General features: G+C 45.8%; 3 protein-coding genes across 4 annotated transcripts; 2 read left to right on the top strand and 1 right to left on the bottom strand.

Annotated features, from left to right (window-relative positions):
* Positions 1-41: 41 nt before the first annotated feature.
* On the top strand, positions 42-8,954 carry LOC311028700 (uncharacterized protein). The gene is made up of 11 exons (XM_084033411.1): positions 42-249; positions 997-1,040; positions 1,243-1,905; positions 2,312-3,136; positions 6,127-6,296; positions 6,456-6,576; positions 7,201-7,279; positions 7,369-7,490; positions 7,590-7,695; positions 7,779-7,875; positions 8,726-8,954. Exons 2-11 carry the CDS (start codon positions 1,006-1,008, stop codon positions 8,737-8,739), a joined length of 2,232 nt encoding a protein of 743 aa, XP_083889537.1. The 5' UTR covers positions 42-249; positions 997-1,005; the 3' UTR covers positions 8,740-8,954.
* A 1,467-nt stretch (positions 8,955-10,421) lies between these two features.
* lipib (lipase, member Ib) lies at positions 10,422-19,003 on the bottom strand. The gene is made up of 10 exons (XM_084033150.1): positions 18,913-19,003; positions 16,904-17,295; positions 16,183-16,291; positions 16,008-16,109; positions 15,389-15,478; positions 15,021-15,188; positions 11,582-11,671; positions 11,387-11,495; positions 11,144-11,317; positions 10,422-11,061 (listed from the first exon to the last, which is right to left on the bottom strand). Exons 1-10 carry the CDS (start codon positions 18,965-18,967, stop codon positions 10,977-10,979), a joined length of 1,374 nt encoding a protein of 457 aa, XP_083889276.1. The 5' UTR covers positions 18,968-19,003; the 3' UTR covers positions 10,422-10,976.
* LOC311028528 (SH2 domain-containing protein 1B2) lies at positions 18,892-26,662 on the top strand. Of its 2 annotated transcripts, XM_084033152.1 has the most exons (5): positions 18,892-19,006; positions 21,269-21,602; positions 22,077-22,140; positions 25,442-25,634; positions 25,716-26,662. In XM_084033152.1, exons 2-5 carry the CDS (start codon positions 21,460-21,462, stop codon positions 25,757-25,759), a joined length of 444 nt encoding a protein of 147 aa, XP_083889278.1. In that variant the 5' UTR covers positions 18,892-19,006; positions 21,269-21,459; the 3' UTR covers positions 25,760-26,662. The 2 variants fall into 2 exon arrangements, with proteins under 2 accessions (XP_083889278.1, XP_083889277.1); XM_084033151.1 differs by lacking the exon at positions 18,892-19,006 and having other exon boundaries at positions 21,234-21,602.
* The last annotated feature ends 1,249 nt before the right edge of the window (positions 26,663-27,911 follow it).

Genomic DNA, 27,911 nt, shown 5'->3' with positions numbered 1-27,911 from the left:
TTCTGGAAATTCAATAGCGGAAGTGCCAAACTACTTCTGTTTGGGGTCGCAGCGTTTTTAAAGAACGTTTAGCGCCATTTGCTTTCAGACTTTAATGGAAAACACAACACATCTAGCAAGCGTTGGGTCATAGCTGACTAATAGATAGGGTGTTATTGTAACATTACAATCGATTATATTGCGTTTGTGTGTGTGTTAGTGTGCTTGCCATCGCTTTAGCTCACGTTAGCCGCGGTAGCCTCGACGAAGGTAAGGGAACTGCGCAACGTTAGCTGCTAATTAGCATTAGGCTAAAAAGTTAGCTTGTTTTATTGGACATTTTGATCATATTAGGGGGAATTAAAGTCACTAACGGGTTATCTCACAATTTGGAAGTGTCACCCGCTGTGTGGCTAACGGTTAGCTTGTGTGCTAACGCAATACACCTGCAAAGCTACGGTTACGTTGAGGAACAAGAGTTGAAATCTGGTTATAAATCCCCAAATGAGTGTGTTGTCGTTGTAAACAGCTTTGACTTTCATACATTATTATCTGTGCTAATAAACCAGACCGATGTGGATCTAGCTTTACGTTGATTTCTGCAGATCTGTGACGCTGACATTTGAATAAGTACACCTACTGTCCTCATAAATCATACTTATATGAACATTAAACATTCAAAGACTGGTTGAACTGGGCGACGTGGTCACAATATTCATAAGGTTATTTTATGTCAGTGTGTATTATGATGGTATGGCAAATATAACAAACCTGTGAAGTGGTTTCCAGCTGATGCATCAGGCTACAGGAGACAAATCAATTTTAATTATGTTGTCCAATTGGTTTCAAGAGGCGTTACACTGTTGATTGCACAGCAGTTCCCCCTAAGTATGAATAATGATATCTTATAAAACACCTTGTCATTATAGACAGTTCCTTGATAAGTTTAGTAGATTAAAGTACTTGTGGCATGTTGTTTTGCCTGCAGCTTTAATGTTATTCTTCCTTTTCTGAAAGGCTTAAAGGATGTCAAGACCACGGTCTGGATCGCCACGTTACAGGTAAATACTTATACTGTCTTGTTTTATTTTCATATTGTGTCCCACAAGAGCAGTGCAACTTAGAAACTCAGGAATGATCATCTGCAGTCAACCACTGACACACACACACACACATTTCCTGTGTATGGTTTTCTTTTCATTACTATGAAAAAGCTGATTTATTGCTTCCTGAAGTAATGAGTTCCAACATTTACTTTCTCAGGAAGTTCCCATGGGAAGAACCCGGCTTTAATGCACACAAAGTAGTTGCAGAACTGGACGGGAGTCCGTGGGACCGGAACCAACGCCCTCGAGAAGATCCTGAAGAATCCTGGGACTGCTTCAGGGAAGGTCCGCACCATGAAGCCCAGAGAAGATCCCCATCTGTTCCGGACGACCGTCAGTTTGGACGTCAACGCCATTCGAACCAGGAGGAGTTTTACCACCAGATGTCATCGCCCAATCACGATGGGATGGGCTTTGATGAGGAGCGGAGGCTTTCCCCGCCGCGGGACGGAGGAGGTAGACGCAGAGGAGGATTTAGGGATCTCTTCCAGAGCTTTGAAAACAGGGAGAGGATGCCCCACTCGCCTCCGAGGGTGATGAGGGAGAAACTGCCGGCGACGCCGCGGCCTCACTTGGACCACCAACAGAGAGAGTCGGGGATGGGCTGGAGGAGAGAGGAGCAGGGCCGAGGTCGAGGGAGGTTCAGAGACCTCAGTCCCGGTGGGAGGTTGGATGACCAAAGAGGGGGAGCAGGTAGGGAAAGGGGAAGGAGGACCACACAGGGTCTGAACACAGACAGACGAAGAGAGGAGTCCCATCAGGAGAGGAACCCCCCCTTTAAAAGGCAAAGAAGAGAAATGGATGACTCCGCTCACCTCGGGTAAATTTTAAGCCGAATGCTTTGCAGCACTGTCGCAAGGAAAACGACGAATGCAGAGGATTCTCATCTTTCTGATTTTCCATAGAGCAAAATTCCTCACTGTTTGTCATCACGCCTTGTTTTGCATAATACAGAATACTAATCTGATAGTAGTCTGCATGGCTGTAACCTTTCTTGCTTTGCAACTTCTTATGACTCTGCATGTCTAATGTTGAACACACACTAGTTGTGGATGCGAATGATTTAAAGCTTTAAATGGCAACGTTACAGTAGTGATACGACTTGATTTAGACTGTGTGATACGTCCAAAGCTCATTTAAGTGTACAATTAAAACCAGATGTGAATAATGATAATAATAAGCATGAATAACTGTGAACCGTGTCACCTCCTCTTATGCTGTCGCAGGTACAGGAATGAGGAGGACTTTGAGGAACAGCGTTACTCAGTGGACACACCCAGAGATAGGTTTGGAGGAGACAGTCAGGGGAGCCTCCCCCGCGGAAACGCTCGCCACTCTGGACCAGTCGTCATTGAACACGACCACGGCATCGCAGGCGGCAGAGACCTGCCACGATGGGAACAATCTGGATCTCGCGGAGGTCTTGACCCGGACTTTAATCAACAGAGGACTCCCCGTCCAACGGCCTCCTCCCAGGAGCGCTTCAGGACGTCGGACAGCAGGTTGGATGATCGGGAGGACGCAAGAGGACGCCACTTTCAAGATAACGCTAGAGACTCTGGCTATAGCGAAACTAGGAGGAACCCCGCGCCACAAGAAAGACCAAACGCCATGAGACATGGTAATCGAGATGGTCCCGTGAACCACAGGGGGAGGGGAGGTCCTCACCCAGCGAGGGGGCAGTTACATCGTGGTCAGGGTGGAAGGACCAGACCCCCTAGGAGTCAACAACGCTTACAACAGTCCTCACAAGGATACCAAGATCTTCCTCGTGAAGAGCAAAGACCGGGGTACCGACCCCTCAGGGAGGAGCGTTACAAGGATCCCACGGACGGGGAGCCCGACTGGGCAGAAGAAGACAGGCCTCAGCAGTGGGAACCCCGCAGGCCTGCAAGTCTGGACCGACCCCCACAGAGGAATGACTTGGACCCCAAAATGCCCCGTCAGAGGGAGCGAGGCTGGACCGCCCAGAAAACCAACAGCATGACCGTTGTGACGGAGGAAACGCTTACCATCAAAGTTGACATGAGCCGACCCTTAAACAAAAACAGGTAGAGTATTTTAAGTTATTTTGAATCAGAATATCGAGGGTGAGAGGGGAAAGTTCACACTTCTCTTTCTGAGCTCATGGAAAGCTGAAGGAAGACGACGGGAACAGCCGTCCAAGGAAGAGGTTGAAGGAAAATCACATCCCGGGAGACAAACATCCGCTTTCATTGAACTGGATCGTGTTGCATGTTGTACCTTCCTGCTGTTACCAGGCACTGCTGGTCCAAGCAACTACCATGCTATTACCCAGGATGCATCACAACAACACATTTTCATCAAAAACGTGATAAAGTGTGGATTGACACCAGGAAAGCAGAAGAAATCAAACCCCAGTTGAACTCCACATTACTGAAGAGACTTGGGGACATAAATAAGAGGAGGCGCTCACCAGCTTTTCATGTAAATGCACTGAAGGATCTGGTGTTCTGGCACAAAGCAACACACAGGAGAGTTCATCACCTCCAAAACCAGGAGAAGGTGGAAAACCTTTAAAGATGGCCTGCAGGGAAACGTCCCACGTCATCAGATGCACTCTAGATTTTTTATCAAAGTCTCTGCAAGCTGGAGGGCAGATGGAGGACACGGCATATGAGAGGTGATCCAGGCAGGATTCAATCACAGACCAAGACCCACAGGAGAAGCAAGACTTTAAACATGATGCTGATGTGTGAGTGAGGAGGATTTGGCTGCTGAAATGGACCAGAAACTGTGGGCATGTTGGAAGATCACAGACCTGAAGACTTCTAGTTTTCTGCTGCTGTTGGAGGACAAAGCTTGCAGACGTTACCTGCTTTGTCATCACTCAGTGAAGTTGATGTCCTACACCTCCAAGAAAGGTTGTCTTTAACCTGAAGATGGAAGGAGGACGGCATTGTTAAAGCTCTCCGTATATGTAAAGATCTCTATGGAGCACCGTTTGTGTTTAACCTGATTGATGCTACGGATGTTGCATCACGTTGGGCAGATTTCCAGTTTGTGTTTACGATTCTCTGAGACATTTGAAGAAATTCAAGTGAAGCCGGATCAGGAGATGTGAAGCCATCACTGCCGACACGAGGGAGGAAGTGTCCGTTTCCTGAAGAGTTGCACTGCTTTTGGTTAAGCAACATGAAGAATGTGATGACACAATGTCTCCCTGAACACACCAGAGAAAGGATAGAAAACGCCGTGCGATGGAAGACGGGAAGATGTTGGATTCTTTTAACGGCATGAATGAAGATATTTGACGGGAAGATGATTCATGTGTGAGCTCGGAGCAGAGCTGCTGGTCCACACGTCAGATCTGATGTTGTGAAATATAATGAACCTGTGTGAGGATGAGTGGGAGGAAGTGAACACAAACAACGCCGGCCATGGTCAAGGAATGCACTTCAGGAATTTGTGTGCCTGTTTAAGAAAACCAACGGCCTTAATTGGCCAAATACGGAAACGTGTTTCAGGGAATGGGAGTTTGATCTCATCTCAGTGTGATTTCTGGAGACGAGGATTCAAAGGGAGTCGACAACGTGGATGCCGAGATGCAGCAGCAGCAGCTGTGTGGTGGTGTGTTGGTCCGCCTGCTGCAGGGACACGGGAAGCAGACCTGCAGCGCATTAACTGGAAACTGAATGTCGGAGTAAAGAAAGATGTGAAACCATGACGACCACGAGCACAATTCATTCCGTTCAGATCGTTCAAAGAAGACATAGAAGCCGTGAACAACAGTCATTGGAGGAAATGAACAAGAACATTTTACAGCCATGAATATAATCACCATGACGATGAATGGATGTGGATGTGAACGGATGGATTGAAGCCTCATCAGTGTGCCGTCGAAAAGGAGAAAAAACCCACAGGATTAAATATGAAAATGAATGTGAAGCCTTGAAGATGAATAAATGTACCGGTACGTTCACATCATCAACACATCTGGGAGATGGATGTAGCTGAAGCGTCATCGGCGCTGCGAGGCCATGAAAGTAAACGTTGGAGGGAACGGGAGACGTTGACGTTCACGTCATCAAACTGGAAAGCAAAGAACCATGAATATGATCTCCCATACAGATCCACGGAGACCTGGAAGAGGCTCCTGGAGGAACTCTCCACGGAGGAGTCTATCCGATGGACGGAGACTAATGAAGCCAACGTGAAGGATTAATGGATCAAAATGAGAAAAGAAGTGTGAACTTTCACCCAGCCTTTAACACACCCGTCTTTAAGCCTTTAGAAACATCCAGACTTCAGGGTGAACATCCACCTTTTTACCTGTATTTAGTGTTTACTTGGCCCCCAGAACACATTCTGATTTATTTGTCATCAAATAACAACCGAGACTAAAGTTAATTATCACGTTTGATCCTCCTGGCTCTCAAAAAAACAAACCCAGTTGGAGTTTCGCCCACCAAACTCATCTCCTGTTTCCAGGAGAATTGAACCGCTCGCTTGCAAACTGCGTCTTTACCGGCTGCCGTTTCCCTGCGGAGTGCCCGATCCAAATGTGCAACTCCCAGCAGACGAGTAGAGACCGTTTAAAACACTCTTTAGCTCACCTTCATCCTCAGCTGCACAGAAATCCTGTTTATTTGCCCAATCACTGTCCCAGTAGGAGTTATGTACTAGTAGGAGTTATTGTAAAGATGGTCAGTTGTGGATTCAGGAAAGGTAAGTTTTTGATGGGTAAGGTAAAACTTTGCTTTTTGTTTTTGTTTTTACACAGACGGAAGTTTTTTTTAAATTAAAGCATAAGTATTTTGGATAAAATATATGCTCAGAAATATATAGATATAGATATCTACGAAGGATTTAAATCTACTTTACTACGGCTACAGTAAATTAAAAACCTTTATGAAGGAGTAGGTCAGTCATTGTAAGTAACTCCACTCTTAAACACCTCATCATGAATAACGGTGTAAGCCGACTTCCTGTTTGTAGTTAGGGAGAAACACACTGGTCTGGACAGGAACCAGGTCTCAGGTCTCTGCTGGTCTCATCCCGCCCCCCTCTCCTCCTGCAGCCTGCTGTGTTACAACTCGGACCGGCAGCTGTCTCTAGACCTGGTCAACGTGGGCCGCCAGCGTCTGGACTTCCTGCCCATGCTGGAGCACTCGGGGACGTACCGGGAGACCGCCATGCACACCGGCACGTTCGCCCAGGAAATCATCACGCTGGTGCACCAGGTCAAAGGTCAGCACGCCGCTGCACACGGGCCGCTTCAGCGGGTTTTTTTTATTTAATTTTATTGAAACCGAGTACGTCACACAGCACTGATAATAGTTCTGATCATATATACCTACACATATACATGATGAACCTGCTCATCGGGTCTGATGGTTTCTTTTACAGAGCAGTATTTCCGTGACGACGGGCTCACGCTGAGCGAGCGCTTCTCGGCGCCGCAGAAAGACAGCTACGCTGAAGACGAGCCGGAGGAGCTGACGCTGGACGAGAGGTTCAGTTCCAACCGGTAGGTCAGGGGTCACGACCTTTATACTTTATTCTTTGGACTTTCATTAGTGTTTCCTGTGTTTACTGTCTTTGTTTTGAAAGGAGCTGCATGAATGAAGATGATTATTATTAAGACCAGGGTTCCTACGGGTGCTGGAAATCCTTGAAAACACTTGAATTTTAGTGTTTTGTTTTCCAGGTTTGAAAAGTGCTTGGATGTAGACTAAAGGTCTTGAAATGTGTGTTGTATGTGATGACATCTATGATAGAACAGAGAAAAGAAGATCTCCATATCTGAGGGACTGAAAACAGCATTTCCTGACATTTCTTTATGAAAAATGACTTTTGATGATGAACAGATGATGAAAATAGTTGGTGATTATATTTCTGTGGATCTGTTAGTGGAATTAGTTTTCCTTTCATTTGTGGTCCTTCTGTAAAAAGCTGTCTCCAAACATCATGTTGGTTGTTTAGAGGACAATAACATCTCATTTAATGTGATGAACAAGTGACATAATAAGTAGACTGAATACTGACCATTGGATTGGTACAAAGATGGATTTTACCACAGCTGGAAGGTGCTGGAAGGTGCTGGAAAAGCACCTTGAAGTGCTTGAATGTGACTCTGGTCTCTTCTCTGCAGAGGCTTCAGCTTGAACATGAACTCGCTGCTGGACGACGACGATGACGAGCCTCTGTTCTCCAGACTCGGACCGCTGCAGGTGAATAAATCCCTCGTGGCGTTTCGGCGTCCTGAAATCCCTGAAACCGTGTTTTTACTTTGACTGATCTTCCTGTGATGTGATGACAGCCGGTCCGAGGCCCGGGAGACTTGAGGCACGACCTGGAGAGGAGGAGGCAGGAGAGGCTGGAGGGGGTGAAGGTCACCATCTCAGGGAACAGTGTGTCACAGCGCCCCCTGGGGCCAGTCAGGTGAGATGACACTGCCTGTTTCTTCCTGCTCTACTTGATGTTGTTACTGTATTATTCTCTGTATAATGAGATTTTGCTGTGTGTTCATGTGTCCGGCAGTGAGTCGGGTTTAGAGTACAGCGACTCGGAGGACATGCCTCCGATGGAGGACGAGGGATTCTCGACCTGGCCCGAGGAGGAAGTCGGGAGACGAGAAGGCAACATGGTGAGTGTTGGAGACCTCTATGTCATGTGATGCGTCTGATGGAGATGGGGCGTGGCCAATGATGTGATCCATCACCTTGTTAGGGGCCGAGGCGAGGAGCTCCCTACCAGCGCAGGAACAGTCGTCCCGTCCACCGGCTCGGACCAATGAGGCGACCGAACAACCGCAGCAACCACGCAGGTAAGGCAACGCCAACACACAGGAAACATCTGGATCCCTTAGAGGCTCCACTAGATATAAGACCTGCAGGTTCCAGTTCTGTTCTTTCTATGTGGCCCTTTGAAATGCATTTATAATGTTCAGAATAAAACTAATTAATGATCATCAAATCCAAATAAAAGTGCTCCAGATAATTTTATTGCACAAATTAAAATCAAACTGAATATTTATATCTATAATATTTAGTTGTATTTTCCACTCTGATGAAGCGTTTGTGGCCGTGAAGACATTGAAGTGATTCTTTCTCCTTTCTGCTCTGATAAAACAGATTAAATTATATATCATTTTCCTTTTTGTTTAACTTTTTTTTTAATCAAAATAAAGATAAACGGTAAATCCATCCATTGCTGCTATTTTAGAGTTATACAGCGGGAGCACCTAAGTTAATTTTTTTTTCTGATTACTAAAATAAATCACATCTGCTCATAAACCAGGCCTTTAGTCAAACTGTTTAGAATCTAACTCTGATTGTATGATTAATTGATTGTATGGTTAATTGAGCTGCAGCTCGGTGGTCGCCGGGTGGATTCCGGCCGCGTCCCACTCGGCTCCTGTCTCGCTGCACGCCCGGCGTCGGGTTCACTCAGCGGTGAACTCTGTTTGACCCGTTGTGTAACCGCCTCGTCAGCTTCCAGGTCGTTGGGAAGTCGAATATTCCCCGACCGCTCTCCCCCCGCACCGCCGCCGCCGATCGGCTCCTAATCACACCTGAGCCGCTCCCAGTCCTCTTTTCTATTGTTTCCAGCAGTTAGCCGTGACCCAGATCTCTCTGACCTTTGCTCCTCTTCCTCTCTGTCTTTACCACTCGTAGGTCCAAACTGGTGACCGGACACTGGGAGGGTATCGGACGCCGCCCCGTTGACTCTCAAGCTGCTGGTGTTAACCACCAGCCCGTCTAAAGAGGGTTTGGTTTTGCGTCTCTGTGTTGATGTTGGTGAAGATTCTGTCCCGCCATGTTTGTGTAAAGAGGTTTTAGGTTTTCTGTGCAGTAAGAACACCTCCCCGACTGTCGCTGAATCAATAAAACATTTCTCTTTTTCCTTTGGTTTCATCTTTGTGGTTCATCTGTGTCGGCAGAGTCTCAATACTGACGAGTCGCTTCTCAACAACACAAATTAACAATTTAATCCACTTTAGGAGCCAATTTACTGCATAATTAATGTTGACACTTCTGATGTTTGACGAGTCCTAAACCCTTCATAGTGCACTCTTCACATGTAAGGCCAATTTAATAAATAAACGATAAATAAAAATGTGTTTTTGTCATATGAATGTTTATTCAAACCTCGGGTGAAAATACATAATAAAAAAGACAGTTTAGCTTTTCAAAAGATATAAATAAATCTTTGTTCTCGCTGCTTATTTAAAAAAAACACTCAAATTCCCCGAAACCACTTTAAATAGCTGAAACCTTTCAGAATAAAACTCCACCGTACTCTTCACACATGAACACAGAAGGACTGAAGTAGCTTATGACTGGTTGTGTTTGTTTAAGTGGACAAACATCGTAGTTCAGTCTGCGTCTCGACCACGATGACCTCAGACTGTTTTAAAGTTTGCAGCAGGAAAACAAGGTGAGGAGGTGGAGAGCTGCAGGCAGAAGGCACGCGAGGTAAGAAGCTGCTTTTTCTTAATCTGTCTTCAACTGCACTGAAACGAAGGAAATGTCATCATTTCACATCTTTGTAGGAGAAACTCTGACTTCAAAACATTTCCACTGGAAAAATGTAGGATTTTTCACATTGTCATATTCAGGGAAGCATAGTTTGAATTATAAGTATTTTTGATAAAGGGAAGGGAAGAGTGGTAATTAAACAAAAAAATAAGATTTCTTTCAATCAAAAAATGGGGAAAATTAAAAATGAATCCATAATAATAAAAGTTTCATCCTTAATCAGGGCAGAAATATGTTGGGTTAAATAAATGCTGTTTGTTGCTGATGCAGAAATCTGTTGATGTTTTTAATAAATTGTGTCGCTGTCATAAATGTATCATAACTCAAACATTAAAAGAAAATGTTTTAAAATGTATTCCACAGAGAGATTATCACCACCTTTGTAAACCATATGGGAGTAACCTGTCATTCTCTCTGCTGGCCACCAGAGGGCGGTCACTGATTGTATAGAAGTCTATGAGAAAATGGTCCTACTTCTCTCTGCTGGCCACCAGGGGGCGACTCCTCTCTGGTTGTATAGAAGTCTATGAGAAAATGGTCCTACTTCTCCCTGCTGGCCACCAGGGGGCGACTCCTCTCTGGTTGTATAGAAGTCTATGAGAAAATGGTCCTACTTCTCTCTGCTGGCCACCAGGGGGCGACTCCTCTCTGGTTGTATAGAAGTCTATGAGAAAATAGTCCTACTTCTCTCTGCTGGCCACCAGGGGGCGACTCCTCTCTGGTTGTATAGAAGTCTATGAGAAAATGGTCCTACTTCTCCCTGCTGGCCACCAGGGGGCGACTCCTCTCTGGTTGTATAGAAGTCTATGAGAAAATGGTCCTACTTCTCTCTGCTGGCCACCAGGGGGCGACTCCTCTCTGGTTGTATAGAAGTCTATGAGAAAATGGTCCTACTTCTCTCTGCTGGCCACCAGGGGGCGACTCCTCTCTGGTTGTATAGAAGTCTATGAGAAAATGGTCCTACTTCTCCCTGCTGGCCACCAGGGGGCGACTCCTCTCTGGTTGTATAGAAGTCTATGAGAAAATGGTCCCTGAGTTGTGTTTTTTGTCGTCGTCCTCCTCCAGTGACCCTGATACGCTGATGAGAGAGCATGAAGAGAGCTGGTCTCACCGTGAAGTCTCTCCTGCAGCAGCAGACGTTTCCTTAATCTGGTTGCCGTGGATCCAGATCTCACAGATTAACTCTGAAAAAGTCCCGTCGGTGCCAGCAGGGACAGACGTGGCTTCGCTCCTACGTAACGATATGTTGACTTTCCAGTAACCTGGAGTTGCAGCCCCTCGGAGGTGGGGCGGTAGACCCCGTAGCACCCAGAGGACGTCTGGCTGAGTTTGGTGTTTCCACAGGAGGAGGAGGAGGAGGAGGAGGAGGAGTGTGACTGGTGGGGGGTTAAAGGTGAGAGTTGCAGGGCAAAGGTCGAAACGCCACCTCCATGTTCTCCTCCATGACGACGTCGAAGCGGCACATTAACGGCCTGATGGAGAGGACGGAAGAGTCCGTTATTCACTTCCAGACAGAAACCTGCTGAGATGATGGACTGTGTTTCCAGGACTGACCTCTCGGGGCGATCCAGCGGTGTGAAGCGTATCCGCAGCAGTCTGATCTTGTAGCGAGGGCCGATCACGTTGCCCGTGTTGATGCGGATCGAGATCTTGTGGACCTGCTGCAGGTCCTCGTCGAACTGGGCCAGCAGGCGCGTGGAGGTGTACTGCTCGAAGCGGAGCAGCTTACTGCGGAGGAACACCTGTTTTCAGAGCCGTGTTGTGATTTATCTCTGCTGGTGTGAACTACAGACTTACTGGTCCACCCGGGCCTCCGTGAAGGTCCTGCCACTGTGCAGCCGGATGTAGACGAACCCCCAGCGCAGGTACTGGTTCCAGGTCACCATGTCCACCCGGTAGCTCGGCTCTGTCACAGAATCATACACAAGTAGAATGTATAAATGACTTTAAACTAGTTGTGTAGGGGTTTGAGACCCGGTGTGTGGGACTCACTCCTGTAGGGCAGCGTGGCCGTGGTGCTGAAGAAGACCCTGGTCTGACCCAGTCTCAGCAGAGTCTCCCTCCACGGGCTGACGTCGTAACCTGCAGGTCAGACCAACCGCTGCTCAGACATAAACATATACAGAAATCTACGTTTTCATACGCCACTCCATCCATCCATCCATCCATTTTCTTCCGCTTTATCCGGGACCGGGTCGCGGGGGCAGCTGCCTGAGCAGGGACGCCCAGACTTCCCTCTCCCCGGACACTTCCCCCAGCTCCTCCGGGAGGACCCCAAGGCGTTCCCAGGCCAGCCGGGTGACATAGTCACTCCAGCATGTCCTGGGTCTTCCTCGGGGTCTCCTCCCGGTGGGGCATGCCTGGAACACCTCCCGAGGGAGGCGTCCAGGGGGCATCCGATACAGATGCCCGAGCCACCTCAACTGGCTCCTCTCGATGTGGAGGAGCAGCGCCTCTACTCCGAGCTCCTCCCGTGTGACGGAGCTCCTCACCCTATCTCTAAGGGAGCGCCCCGCCACCCTGCGGAGGAAGCTCATTTCGGCCGCTTGTATCCGGGATCTTATTCTTTCGGTCACGACCCAAAGTTCATGACCATAGGTGAGGGTAGGAACGTAGATTGACCGGTAAATTGAGAGCTTCGCCTTTCGGCTCAGCTCTCTCTTTACCACGACGGACCGATACAACGACCGCATTACTGCAGCCGCTGCACCGATCCGCCTGTCAATCTCACGTTCCATCCTTCCCTCACTCGTGAACAAGACCCCAAGATACTTAAACTCCTCCACTTGAGGCAGGAACTCCCCCCCGACCTGGAGGGAGCAAGCCACCTTTTTCCGGTCGAGAACCATGGCCTCAGATTTGGAGGTGCTAATCCTCATCCCGGCTGCTTCACACTCGGCTGCAAACCGCCCCAGGGCATGCTGGAGGTCCTGGCTCGAAGGAGCCAACAGGACCACATCGTCTGCAAAAAGCAGGGATGAAATCCAGTGGCTCCCGAACCAGATCCCCTCCGGCCCACGGCTGCGCCTAGAAATCCTGTCCATAAAAATAATGAACAGGACCGGTGACAAAGGGCAGCCCTGCCGGAGTCCAACATGCACCTGAAACAGGTCTGACTTACTGCCGGCAATGCGAACCAAGCTCCTGCTCCGGTCATACAGGGACCGAACAGCCTTTAGCAGAGGGCCCCCGACCCCGTACTCCCGAAGTACCTCCCACAGAATGCCACGAGGAACACGGTCGAATGCCTTCTCCAAGTCCACAAAACACATGTGGACTGGTTGGGCAAACTCCCATGAACCCTCGAGCACCCTGCAGAGGGTATAGAGCTGGTCCAGTGTTCCACGGCCAGGACGAAAACCGCATTGTTCCTCCTGAATCTGAGGTTCGACTATCGGCCGAATTTTCCTCTCCAGTACCCTGGAATAGACTTTCCCGGGGAGGCTGAGAAGTGTGATCCCCCGATAGTTGGAACACACCCTCCGGTCCCCCTTTTTGAATAGAGGGACCACCACCCCGGTCTGCCAGTCCAGAGGCACTGTCCCCGACTGCCACGCGATGTTGCAGAGACGTGTCAGCCACGACAGCCCCACAGCATCCAGAGACTTGAGGTACTCAGGGCGGATCTCATCCACCCCCGGTGCCTTGCCACCGGGGAGCTTCTTAACTACCTCGGTGACTTCAGCCCGGGTAATGGGTGGATGAACCTCCGAGTCTCCAGCCTCTGCTTCCTCAATGGAAGACGTGTCAGTGGGGTTGAGGAGATCCTCGAAGTATTCCTTCCACCGCCCGACGATATCCCCAGTCGAAGTCAGCAGCTCCCCACCTCCACCGTAAACAGTGTTGGTGGAGGGCTGCTTCCCCTTCCTGAGGCGCCGGATGGTTTGCCAGAATTTCCTCGAGGCCGACCGATAGTCCTCCTCCATGGCCTCCCCGAACTCTTCCCAGACCCGAACCTTTGCTTCAGCGACTACCCGCGCTGCAGCACGCTTGGCCTGCCGGTACCCGTCAGCTGCCTCGGGAGTCCCCCGAGCCAACCAGGTTCGGTAGGACTCCTTCTTCAGCTTGACAGCATCCCTTACTTCCGGTGTCCACCACCGGGTTCGGGGATTGCCACCACGACAGGCACCGGAGACCTTACGGCCACAGCTTCGAACAGCCGCATCCACAATGGAAGCAGAGAACAAGGTCCATTCGGACTCAATGTCCCCAGCCTCCCTCGGGATCTGGTCAAAGCTCTCCCGGAGGTGGGAGTTGAAGACCTCCCTGACAGGGGGTTCCACCAGATGTTCCCAGCAGACCCTCACAACACGTTTAGGTCTGCCAAGTCTGTCCAGCTTCCTCCCCTGCCAGCGGATCCAACTCACCACCAGGTGGTGATCAGTTGACAGCTCAGCCCCTCTCTTCACCCGAGTGTCCAAGACATACGGCCGGAGGTCAGATGACACAACCATAAAGTCGATCATTGACCTCCGGCCTAGGGTGTCCTGGTGCCACGTGCACTGATGGACACCCTTATGCTTGAACATGGTGTTCGTTATGGACAAACTGTGACTAGCACAGAAGTCCAATAACAGAACCCCACTCGGGTTCTGATCGGGGAGGCCGTTCCTCCCAATCACGCCCCTCCAGGTAACACTGTCATTGCCCACGTGAGCGTTGAAGTCCCCCAGTAAAACAATGGAGTCCCCGGTTGGAGCACTCTCAAGTACCCCTCCCAAGGACTCCAAGAAGGCCGGGTACTCTGCACTGCCGTTTGGCCCGTAGGCCGAAACAACAGTGAGAGACCTATCCCCGACCCGAAGGCGCAGGGAGACGACCCTCTCGTTCACTGGGGAAAACTCCAACACATGGCGGCTGAGCTGGGGGGCTATAAGCAAGCCCACACCAGCTCGGCGCCTTTCACCGCGGGCAACTCCAGAGTAGAAGAGAGTCCAGCCTCTCTCAAGGAGTTGGGTTCCAGAGCCCAGACTGTGCGTGGAGGTGAGCCCAACTACCTGTAGCCGGTAGCGCTCTACCTCCCGCACTAGCTCAGGCTCTTTCCCCCCCAGTGAGGTGACATTCCATGTCCCCATGGCTAGAGTCACCGTCCGGGGATTGGGTCGCCGGGGCACCCGCCCAGGACAGCCACCCAAATCCCACCGCACCGGCCCCTTATGGACCCTCCTGCGGGTGGTGGGCCTACAGGAGGGTTCATACGCCACTGTTTTACATTTAACAAAACTGTTTCAAACAAAACATTAAGTCAATAGAGCTATTAAACCCTGAATCTCTGTACCCTATATAACATCTTTTATAAACTTAGTTATGATTTCTGGTTATATTCTGATGGTTCTGGTATTTCTGCTGTATGTTTACATTATTATTATTAATAAACAGATGTGAGGTCAGTGGCAGCGAGGTGTTCCCGTCACCACGGTGACGGGCTTACCGAGCACGGGGCAGGAGGCCGGCCTGAAGGCCTCACACTGCAGGCAGCGTCCCTCCAGGAAGCCGGCGTAGGAGGAGCAGGGGTACCCGGTCAGGGTGCAGGTCCGGTTCAGGGCACACAGGAACAGAAAGACCGAGCGCTGGTGGTCACACACGAAGTAGGATTTACCTGAGGGGGACCACACAGCTGTGAGTGTGTGTGTGTGTGTGTGTGTGTGTGTGTGTGTGTGTGTGTGTGTGTGTGTGTGTGTGTGTGTGTGTGTTTGTGTGTATGTGTGTGTGTGTATGTGTGTGTGTGTGTGTGTTTGTGTGTATGTGTGTGTGTGTATGTGTGTGTGTGTGCGTGTGTGTGCATGAGTGTGTGTTCACCTGAGAAGATGGTCTTGGGACAGCCCGGCTGGTCGGCGCCCCCGTTGGCGTAGAAGTCGATGTGACCGTGAGCTCCTTGCAGACCGAAAGCTGCTCATGAAACACAGAAGACACGCCTTCATGTTGAAAATACCTCGTATTAATATACATATTCATGTTTAGTCCTCAAGCTGCTGTTTTTGTGACGATTATTAATTTATTTATATATCTTATATATACCTTAAATACATTTTCCTAAAAATATACACCATATAAAAATACCATAAATGCATCATTTCCATTTTGTAGTTTTACAATAGTATTAAAAATGTATTTAAAATGTTTTGAAAATTAATAAATGTAAAAAAAAAGGAAGTTGCGGTTTAACATCAAAAAGACAATTTAGTTTCTGTAAAAAAAAAGAAAAGAAAAAAAGTCTTTAAAGTTACACTAATTTTGTTGTATATCCTTAAAAATCCCCCAAATTTGAGCAAAACTATTTGAAAGCATTATTTGAAAGAAATTCTGGTTTAAAATGATGAAATACTCCAGAAGAATCTCCATCTGATTGGCTGATGTTTGACATTTAAATAATAATAAAAGGTTTATAATTTAAAGTTCATTTCATCCTTCAACTCACAGTTCATGTCGGTGTGAAGGACGTCCACGAACATGGCGTCCGACGGGTCCAGCCTCTCCTCCGGCATGGCGCTGGTGAACATGGGCCCGGCCGGGTCCAGACCTGGAGGGGGACCGGGGGTCAGTCTCTGCTGGGTTCAGACCTCTTTAGGATCGTATGTGTTATTTGTGCTCACCTGTGATCCGTCCGATCTTCCCCTTCAGGTTGGCTCCCACAAACCCAGCCAGGTGAGCTCCCAGACTGACCCCGATGAGGTGGACCGAGCTCAGAGAGGCTCCCTCCTCCTGCTCACCAGATACACAATCACATGGAGGTACGTTCAGTTCTCTCTTGGTCCTGGGCCTTTTATAGTCCAGCAGTTAAAGCTTCTACAGACTCAAATTAAACCACTCGTCAAAAGAAAACTATTCATTTGAGTCCCGACTGTGGAGGGAAGATTAGGAAACCTTATAAAAGACCTTTATGTTGGGAAAAACTATTCAAATCTCCACAATATAAAACACTCAAACACAAGTTTTGGAAGATCAGATTCAGACTCATTTACACGAGAAAAAACTTTTTTTTAATTTGCATCTCCTCAAAATAACATATAGTGTTTTGTTTTAACTTTCATGTAATCTATCCTGATCAAGAGATGAGATGCCTAATGATCTGGACCAGGACCTGGATCCTGACCTAAACCTGCAAACCTTATCTGAAACAACACCTTAAGGTTAAAAAAGAAACAGGTCTACGACACCTGGTGGATCTAAATCCAATTATCACTCTTTTAGCTCCATGTTTGGTCTCCACCAATCCCAGATAGAATATATTACACATACTGTATATCACTAAACACCTGGACAACACTTAAAAACCCTAACTAGGACCTGGAAAAGTGTGACAGGTGGTCTCACCTGCATGGTCACGATGAAGCCCGTCAGGTTGGACGCCGCCTCCCTGGTGTAGGTCACGGCGGTGAAGTAGTTGAGGTTGGCGGCGCCCTTGTTCCAGTCCACCACGATGATGTTCATGTCGTCCTGCTCGGCCAGCAGGCGGACCAGGTGGTCTATCCAGATGGGGGGCGCCCCGGTGGGCCGGTAGCCGTGGATGACGAAGGCGGTGGGGCGGGACGTTTGGAAGAGCGGCTGGGAGGACGGGTGGCGGTGGTCGAGCTCGCGGCCGCAGTCCAGGTTGGAGCGGGTGTAGAGCAGCAGGCGGACGTACAGGCTGGTGCCCATGAAGCAGTGAGACAGGTTCAGGTCTGTGAAGTTGTCACAGGTCTCACCCGCCCCGCTCTCCTCCTGACCTGGAGGCAACGCAGACAGACGGGCTGTTAAAGCCACCTTAAAACCCTCCAGACCAGACCAGGGCCTATAGAGACCCGGTGGGGGGACCACCGAGGCCTATAGAGACCTGGTGGAGGGACCCCAAGGTCTACAGAGACCGTTTGACACCGTCTGACTGGAAAACGCAGCTGGGATCAGGTCTGTCTGCAAGTGACTCTTTAGCTCCATGATGGGAGGATTAAGTCTCTTAGGCTATTTAAGGTGTCCTGCAACAGGAGGGTTGCTGGTGGAAGTCCGACTGACCCTGCACTGACCTCTCTGTCTTCATATATATACTGTAATGAATGATCAACAGACGCTATAAACAAGGTTCTTCCTGCTTTTAAGACGACGACCCAGAGGATCAAACACAGGACTTTCACCCAGGAGACGGATGTTCGCGTTCGTACCTAACAAACGTCATTTAAAGCCAAAATTAAGATGTTTGTTATCAAGCTGGTCCTGGAAGGATTTGAAGCTCGCTGATTGAAATGCACCATGGGGGTTGTAGTTTTTATCAAAGAAGCAGATTTGCAGAATGCTCTTCTTGCTGATCCGATCTCAAACGGTCAGTGGTGTTACGTTGACTTTGGGAGAAATGAATTGGACTTTTACATAAGTTTTAATCATCTTTACATCTTTTGTTGCTGTACAGTTTAGTCTGTCATATAATATGTTAATGAGTAAGATTTAAAGATGCTGGTAGGCTGATTTTTACCTTCATGTACAGAGCCACGCTAGCTGTTTCCTCCTGCTTCCTTATGCTAAGCTAAGCTAATTGCCTCCCACCTGAAGCTGAACACACAGACATGTCAATCTTCTCATGTTTACTGTGAGCAACAAAGCAACCCCCCCCCCCCCCCCCCCACCACCACCACTTATATAACCTTAAAGCAGCTATAATCTGCATTTCAGGATCATAATGTACGAGCCAGGCTAGCTGTTTCCCCCTGCTTCCAGTCTTTATGCTAAGCTAAGCTAACCTAATCGCCCAGACATTAAATTGACATCTAAACTCTCAGCAACAAAGCAAGTATTCATCCCAAACTATGAAGTCCCCCCCCCCCCCCCGCTCTGCAATTAGCACACACACACACATACACACACACATACACACACACGATGCAACACTGCCCTCAATAGGATCAGGCTGCTATAAAAAACACCTCATCCCCTCACAACCCGCCCGGCCTGAGCACCAGAGGGAGGAACCGGCCCCCCATCCAGCCCCAAACACACACATTAGTCAACTATGAATAGCTGGTGGCTGGCTGGGAGACCGTGTGTGTGTGTGTGTGTGTGTGTGTGTGTGTGTGTGTGTGTGTGTGTGTGTGTGTGTGTGTGTGTGTGTGTGTGTGTGTGTGTGTGTGTGTGTGTGTGTGTGTGTGTGTGTGTGTGTGTGTGTGTGTGCTTTTCTACCAGCAGACAGAAGCAGGCTTTAACTTTAAAGTGCAGCAGATAATCTGTTCCTTCCTAAACGGTCTGATCTCTCACACACTTGATGGCGTCTCAGTTGGTGTTCACTCTTACTTTCTAGTTTCCTGCAGCGTCCATCACTCCTCAGAGACCAGAACCAAACCGGTGTGTGTGTTTCTTACCTCGGCAGAGACCCAGGAGACTCAGCAGCAGACCCAGGAGTCTGCAGGGGAGCATCCTTCCTACGAGCAGGAGACGAAGAGGGGAGTGCTGGAGGTATGGACGGAGAGAGAGGGAAGGAGGGCTGGGAGTGAAAGGAGGGAGTGACTGAACGAGGGAGGGAGTGTTGTGAGAGGGAGGAAGGAGAGGGAGGGAGGAAGGAGGACAGGGAGGAAGGAGGGAGGACAGGGAGGGAGGAGGCGTCTTCATTTACAGAAAGGATAACAAAAGATCTGAAAACGTGCCAATAAATGTTTTTATATCATATTAATCTAAATGTCTTTCAAAACAAGACATTTAAATGACATCACTGGATATTTTTCACTATTTTTTTTTTGACATTTTAGAGAGCAAACGATAAATCGTTGAATAAAGAAGATGATCATGAGTTGCAGGCCGGTTGTGTGTAAATGAGTTCTGCTTTTCTACTTCTTCATAGTGCAGAACGAGTTTCAACACTTTGTGTTTTACAAAACGTACCAGACTTTATTCATCAAAACAAATTCACACAGTTATGTTCAAATCACTGTGAACGTCCTCACTGTACTGATAGTAGAAATATAGTAAAATATCTCTTCCAACAAATGCACTTATTGTAATTCGCTTGGGATGAAAGTCAAATGTAAAGTTAGCATAGCGGCTAGCTCTGTTAGCTTTGTAAATTAAGAACAAGCTGGATTTTTCAGTTTCGATGTTCTTTTAATTTAAAAAAATAAAACTGCAGATCTTTCAGATTAATCTAACAAACAGTCGTCGAGCCAGTTCTGCATGTTGAAGTGAGTTTTATGAAGCTGAACAAAATCCCCTCCTGGAGGATTTGATGATGATGATGATGATGATGATATGTCAGAGACGTGGCGGGTGGCCGCTCCTCGTCTCTGATTAGTGAGCTGCCAGTCTGACTGTGTAATCTGTGCTGTAAAAGATTTGTAGGCTCCTTCAGTTCTGGTTATTAATAGCTCGGCGGGCTCCGACCGCGTCCCGGCCCTCGCCGCCCGGCCCGGCTCGCTGCCGGCTCCATCGTGTAATTTAACATCCCGCGGCCGAGAACACACTTCAAAGGCGAGACTGAACCGCCATGGAATCGATGGAGGAGCTCGTTTTGACTTCTTAAAGGCACAGAGGGAGAAACAAACATGCAACACTAGAACAATGACTGTGAATGCTTCTCCCGGTTTTACCTCCGGGTGGTCCGGCTCGCCTCCCAGAAAAACCCAGCCTGCTTTTCACTCTTTGGTTTCAGTCAAGAAGCTGCAGACTTCATGCTAAGCTACGCTAACTGAGCGGTAGCATCACATTGGACAGACAGATACGAGTGTCGTCGTCAAAGCGTCTTCATGGCGTGTTTCTTTGGGTTAATGTGTGATCGCCCCCTAGTGGTGTAAAAGACAACCGAATGTGCTGCTTCAAGTCGAGCTGACACAAAGTTCCCGCTCATATCGTTCACCTTTTTAACAATAAATGCAAAACAAAAGCAACTTCTTCATATTTTTATATAAAAATTCAATATTTTTGTTCTTCTTCTTGGAAAACAAAATATGACGCTTTGTTTTGTCGGCTAGTACCAACCAATAATATCTTACATTCATCAATCAGACATCAATCAATCAAGTTTTTTCTTTGGATTGACTTCAAGTCCCTGCAAGTTTTTCATTTTTATGCAAAAGTCGACTTTTATTCGGGACTGAAATGAAAGGAAATCCACAAAGTGTGAGACGTTTGTCTCCGTGATAGTTAGCTTTTGTTTGTGCCTGTGATTGACAGGTGAGCAGGTAAAAGGTCACGATGTCCCGGCCAGTTAAAGAGCTTACCTTTGAGGCCCCGCCCCCTCATCGGTCACCTGGCTTGGCACGTAAGAGAGAGAGTCGGAGAGATTATCACACCGGCAACATGCCAGGCTGCAACTTTTCTTTAAAAATTAACAAAAATTCAATATATACAAAAATCATAATTATGAATTTTAAAAATATAATAACAATAATAATAATATTAATAACTCTCTCCCTTTATCTACCCCATTGTGAATTAATAATCAAGTCTGCTTGTTTCTTTCTATTATGACCGGTATTCAACTGGAGTTCAAACCCCTACAAGTACTTCTACACAGAATAATACTGCAGTACTGCTGTTGGTGCTGTGGCTGAGGTAGTAGAAGTATGTCACCTACTTCTTCCTCTGCCGCCGCTCCGTCTCTCACACACCAACACTTCCTGTGAGTGACGCAAGGCCTCCCTCGCTGGTTTTCTCCTGTTTCGGTTCTCTCACGCCTCACTCGTCAGAAGTCCTCCTCGTGTTGAGTCCTCCTCTCTCCTCCTCTAGCCCTCCAGGCTGCTGCTGCCTTCAGGGGACCAAACCCACCACCAGGCCCTCAGATCTGGACTTCTCTGTGGCTCCTGGATCAGGACCTGGCGGGGGTCGGGGGGTCGCAGAGCCAGCGGTCTTAGAAACGGAGCTGTTCTGAGACCAGCGTCGCGTTGTGTGCGGTGGATGTCGGTCCGTCTCTGGTCACCATGGCAGCAGCTCTGCCGGTTTGTTACCATGGCGCCATCACCAAGAAGGAGTGTGAGGACCTGCTGGGCAAGAAGAACAAGGACGGAGCCTACCTGATCCGGGACAGCGAGACCATCCAGGGAGCCATGTGTCTGTGTGTCTAGTGAGTACTTTTACTGTCTTTACAGAGTACTCTTTACTGTCTTTACTGTTTTAACTGAGTACTCTTTACTGTCTTTACTGTTTTAACTGAGTACTCTTTACTCTTTTTACTGTCTTTACTTTACTGTCCTTTACGCCTGTGGAGGGTTGGGGTTAAAAACTGTTGGTCATGTGACCACCTCATCATTTACATTTAGGTCATTTAGCAGACGCTTTTGTCCAAAGCGACTTACAATAAGTACATTTGTCAAAAGAAAGAAACAAAGAAACCACAACGTATCATTGCTGATAAAGTAAGAGCTAAAAATAGAACAAGTGTTAGGTCCTCATCTGAGTAAACTAGTACTTCAAGAGCAACAGTGCTACGATCAGAGTGCTATAGGTAAGGGTTATTTTTTTCATGTTGTACTAATATTGTTAATTCATTATGAAAAATTCTGCAAACGATGTGTCTCAACAACGTTTATCTTTGCAGTAAACAGAAGGTGGTGTATACCTACAGACTGCTGCAGACCTGCACCGGACACTATACTCTCATGGTAAACACACACACACACACACACACACACACACACACACACACACACACACACTGCAAAAACAGCCCTTCTAGAAAGAAGTAAAATATTCTCATATTCAATCAAATTATCTTGTATCAAGCAAAAAAATCTGCCAATGGGGTAAGCTTTTTTTGCTTGACAAGCAATTCTTAAAATAAGCCCAAATTTCTTAGCTCCGAAAGACTAAAATGAGACTTTAAACTAGACAGAAAATCTTAAACTAATCCAAATTCTTCTAAAACAAGCAATGAAAAAAACACTAATTCAAGATTAAATTACTCAAAATTAGAATTTAAGTCTCTTTACTAATTTAAGAAATTACACCTTAATCTGGGATTGATAATGAGCATAAAAGTAGTTAAAATAAGACATCATTTCTTAAAACAGCATAACAAATATAAAAGTGATGTCTTAAATCAAGATACCACAACTTTCTCAGTTTTTTTTTTTTTTATGGCTGGAGTGCCATGCAAGCCTTTTTTATTTGTATTATGAGAGAGACAGTGTGGAAAGGGGAGATAGAGGGGGAAGACATGCGCGAAGGAGATGGCCGGGCCGGGAGTCGAACCACTGATCTCCGCGTCGAGGCTGAGCCTCCGTACATGGGGCATTAATTTTTTTTATTAACTTTGCAATACAATTGCTCAATTCAACATCCAAAAAAAAAAGGGCACTTCTGCATTCCAGATCCATCATAATCAAACAGATTGAAAAGCCAGTTTTGATTTGAACCTCACTATCAAAATAATAATACATCAGTTATTGTAGCAGCATAGCAACTAAACATCATGTTGCAGCTGGTTTGCAGCATAATATCCCATATGGTTTTCAATCTCACCAAGCAACTGCCCTGTAATGAAAATGAAAATATTAATAATAAAAACTTTTGTCCTTGTTTCATGGCATTCTTGAATTGAGATGTTGTGCAAATGGTCTTACTCTTAAAATAAGGCAAATAATCTTGGTGCCCCGCTGGGTTTGATCGTAAAACATTTTTATACTCTTTTTCTGGTTCATTCTAGCTCAAAATTAGCTGGAATATCTTATCAAGAAAAAGTAAGGCATACTTTCTTAAAATGAGATATTTGTTCTAATGCAAAACTTGCTTGACAAGATTAATATTCTTTTTGGACAAAAAATAAGACTTATTTTCTTGATACAAGGCTTTTTTTACTTTTTTGAAATTCCATTTTTGCAGTGCACACACACAGCCAGGATCCCGTCATCGACCCCCGGCTCATTTCAGTTTTAAACCGTGTGTTTAGTTGCCCACCATGAAGGTTCTGATAGCAACGTGTCGTTTGGTGAGATTCTTTGCATTCTTTACTCATTCTGTAAAATAATTGACATTTTATCGCGGCTTTTCCCGCTTGCAGAAAACACACGATTCAAAGTGAAACCACACCAGACGTCACGACCTCACGAGCTGCTTGTTTCAGCTCGTGAGTCTGAGTGGGAGTCATCGAGGCAGCTAGGGTTCGTGGTTTCAGCACACTGCTGTGTTTTTATTTATAGTACAAGATGCCTCCCCCCAGCTCCTCAAAATAGGAAAAAAACAGGGTTGGTACGGTGCTGGAAACCCTTGAAAACACTTGAATTTTAATGAGGTGTTTTCAAGGTTTGAAAAGTGCTTGGATTTAGACTAAAGGTCTTGAAATGTGTGTTGTATGTGATGACATCTATGATAGAACAGAGAAAAGAAGATCTCCATATCTGAGGGACTGAAAACAGCATTTTCTGACATTTCTTTATGAAAAATGACTTTTGATGATGAACAGATGATGAAAATAGTTGGTGATTATATTTCTGTGGATCTGTTAGTGGAATTAGTTTTCCTTTCATTTGTGGTCCTTCTGTAAAAAGCTGTCTCCAAACATCATGTTGGTTGTTTAGAGGACAATAACATCTCATTTAATGTGATGAACAAGTGACAGAATAAGTAGACTGAATACTGACCATTGGATTGATACAAATATGGAGTTTACCACAGCTGGAAGGGGCTGGGAAAACATGGAAATGCACCTGGAAATGCTTGGAAAGTGCTTGGATTTGACTTTGGAACACGATATTCAACATCTCTCACATTTAGTCTTCATCAGCTGATCTTAACACAAAATTAAACAGCAAAAATATATATTTTCTTTTGTGTTTAGTGGGTTTATGTTAGTCGTTTACTGATATGAGCACCTAAAATAAAATGTGGTGAAATAAGTGAGAAGTACGACATTTGAAGTTCTTTATCATTTCTAATGTATTTGTCGGTATTATTAGTCTGGAGAGATCTGATAAATCAGGTCTTCCTCCTCCTCCTCCTCCTCCTCCTCCTCGTCCTAAATCTACAAACAAACATCACGCATCAGATTAGTGGTTAAAGGAACCTTTCAGCCTATAAAGGAAGTTATGACTGAAGAGATGGTCTCACCCCCTCATCACCTCATCACAGGAAACGTCTGACGTGAATTCATTATATGCAATGTTTCCACTGAAAACAGCAAGTATTCAGCAAATTTGCATATAAGCACTGATCTCAAACATTTTTAGTTTCCAGATCCGTCAATGGTTGCTCACGCCCACTCTTTTGTTTTTTAAGAGATGAAGGTCAGAGGAAATGGAAACTTTAACCGTTTATCAGGCTGCTGGCAGATTTTGATCTGAAATTCATGATTTAAATCTTTAAAAGAATCGTTGCTGGATGTTCCTTCGGATGTTTCCGGCTCACATATCATGTTTTCCACTCATATTGTAGTGTTTCCACTTCTATCTAAATATTATTTTTAGTTTTTTTTCTGCTTTCTGAGCTGAAACTTAGTAAAGGACGGACAGAAAATGAATGATCAAACATTTTAATAATAGGTTATCGTCATTTTTAAAGATATTGTTTCATTATTGTTTCAGCTTCTCCAATATGAGGATTTTTTTTTTATTCAAATTTTTATTGAAATCTTAATTGGAGAACATTATACAGCACAACATATATACATAATTTTATTTTTTTTAATATATAAATAATAATAATAATAATAATAAATAAATAATAATAATTTAAAATAATAATAATGATATATACCTACCTATATACAATGTGATGATTTTAAACTGAATCTCTTTTGGTCAGACTAAACAAGACTCATTTCTTTCTGTTATTTTCTCAGTTTTAATCTACAACCGGAGATAATAATCAGACAGCAAAGAAAATACTTGACAGTAAAGTTCCGTGAAAGCTTTCACATTTAGTGTTGTTGTCGTTTGTTCCACTCTGTGCTGTTGTGGTTTCCTTCAGACCTCACCAGGTTTCGGTGAGACCATTTTCAAGACTTTGGACGAGCTGATCCGTCACTTTAAGAGGAGGAACCAGGGTCTGGCCTTTCACCTGCGCCACTCCATCAAAAGGAAGACCGCCTTGTTGATCCGGCCCCAAAAACCTCCCGAACCTCCGGCGACGCCTCCTAACGAAGACGAACCAGACTATGAAAGTACGCCCCCCCCCACGTTTGATCCTCCCTGTCTCCTTCTCACAGCATCTTTTTGACTTTTCCCTTCGTTTCTTCCTCCAGATGCTCCCGACTCGTCTGATTACGTCCAAGTCTTGCCTCCCTGAACAACTCTTGGCCTCGAAGACGCGACAAGACTCAATGAGACACTTTTGTGTGAACCATAGAAATAGAAAATCAGAAGGGAGAACGGACATCGGACGGGCTCTCCGTGGTCGCGTCCACCGTGCTTTCATGCTACACCGATGTCTGGAGCTACCCATGTGCTTTTTCCTACGCTGTTACGAGAGTGTGGACGAAGCATTGCGTTGATTTAATTTTCTCTCTCTGCTTCGGAACGTTACTTTGTGGTTTTAGTCTTTATTCCAGAAAACCTCTCGACTGGATCGAGTTCAGAATAATGATGGAAGTTGGACGAATGGACTAACGCTGAAGAAGGGGACGGCTGCGGCAGCTCGTGTTTCTATAATAAGAGGTGGAAGTGAAAACTGAAACGACTCCACAACTACCGGATGGTTCCGGTTCAGACATTTGAGATCCTCAGAGGACAGACTGTAATCGCTTTAGTCGATCCCTGAACTTTTTCCATCTCGTTCCGTTATCTGATCCAATACTTTGCTTTTTGTTGACTTTGTGTATTTAGCGTGCTAGTGCTGCTAGCACGCTAAGATAAGGCGGTTAATCGTGATGTGAATTTGATTTTCCGAGGAAGGGGGCGAAGCCTCTGACTGGCTTCGTTGGTTGGGTTAGGGTTTAGGGTAAGATTCGCCGTTAGGGAAATAAATAAATAACCAGTAACGTAAACCTGCTCATCGTCAGCATGTTGCCACGTTTTATTTTTGAAGCAGACGCAGCCTCACTGCAGATTTTGTCTTTTATTTCGGTTCTGCTTAAAGGGCCGAAACGCTCGATATTTGTGTCTAATCTACATCTACAATCTTAACCAAACCACATCTTTGTCTTCTGTGTGGACCATAAACTCACCATCCTTCCTGTTTATGCTTTCACAATCACAACCCCCCCTTGCTCTTTTTAAGCATTAGTTCCCATCACTTTGGACATTTATCGTTTTTTTGGTGTCTTCTTAAATGTTGCAACGCTTTGAGGTGAGCGCATTTCATTTGTGTGATTTTTCTGACCATCAAGTGCAGAAGCAAATAGGAACACGTGAAATAAAAAGTAAAACTATCCAGTGGTGGGCTTTTAAGGCGATACATGGTCTCACCACAGTTTCCTCACAGAAACCGAAACATCTACAGGACAAGCACATCAGTCATAAATTGCAGAAAAGCTTGATTAAAGATATCAGGACACTTTTATTTGCCAACAAATGCATGTAACATGGTTGAGATAGGAGATTTTGCTGGGGCCGGATGGGCTTGCTGAAAACAAGTCGATAAGTAAGAAGTCACGACTGTTTCCTGTCCTGACCGTTAATGAAACGGAACAAGAGAACACAGAAATGCTCAGTCTGACCTTGGTCACAATTCTTTGATCTTCATCAAATGTTTTCTTATGTGTTTTCACATTGTTTCATGTTTGTTCAAATCGGATGAACAAAAAAAAATCAATAATAATAAAACATGTCAAGTAAAGTACAGTATAGTGCAACACCACCACGAACCAGAGAGCTGAATCAACTCTAACTGAATAGTCTAAAGCTCTTGTATTTGATTGCATTAACCGAATCGACTGGGGATTCTGTCATAATTAAATTAAAATTAATCTACATCTATGAATATATTTATGTTACACAACTTTGCAAATCAGACATATCCGAGAGAACTTGGTCTTTAAATCTTAAATTTAAACCGATCTTACTTGATTTAATAGTTTTTAACTGAACATATAACTCTTAACTTGTAATAAAATAACATTAAAGAACATTTTTATTTGGATTTATAATGTTATATATGTATTTTTTATATTTCATTTTGTATTTAATAAAAAAAATGTATTTTATATTTCATTTTCCGTCTGGTTCTTGCACCGCCCCCTGATATCACGTGATCCTGCCACGGCCTCGCCAACTAAAGGCGGAGGGGGTACGTCATTAGTTTGATTTACTCAAGAAACGTACATACAACTTCCCGTGTTGTATAATTTACAATTAAGCCAATTAGTTGTTTCTAATATTTTCGTTTTTATTACACACGAATCAAAATAAGCTTCATCGATGTAGATTTAATGTGGGTCCCCCCCCCTCCTTTCCCCTTCATGGTACGGTCCGTTCCCGTTCGAAGTCAGAAAGCGGGAGGA

The sequence above is a fragment of the Eutrigla gurnardus genome (genome assembly GCF_963514095.1).
Source record: "Eutrigla gurnardus genome assembly, chromosome: 18".
Taxonomy (NCBI): Eukaryota; Metazoa; Chordata; class Actinopteri; order Perciformes; family Triglidae; genus Eutrigla; species Eutrigla gurnardus.
This window is presented reverse-complemented; position numbering and strand designations above follow the sequence as displayed.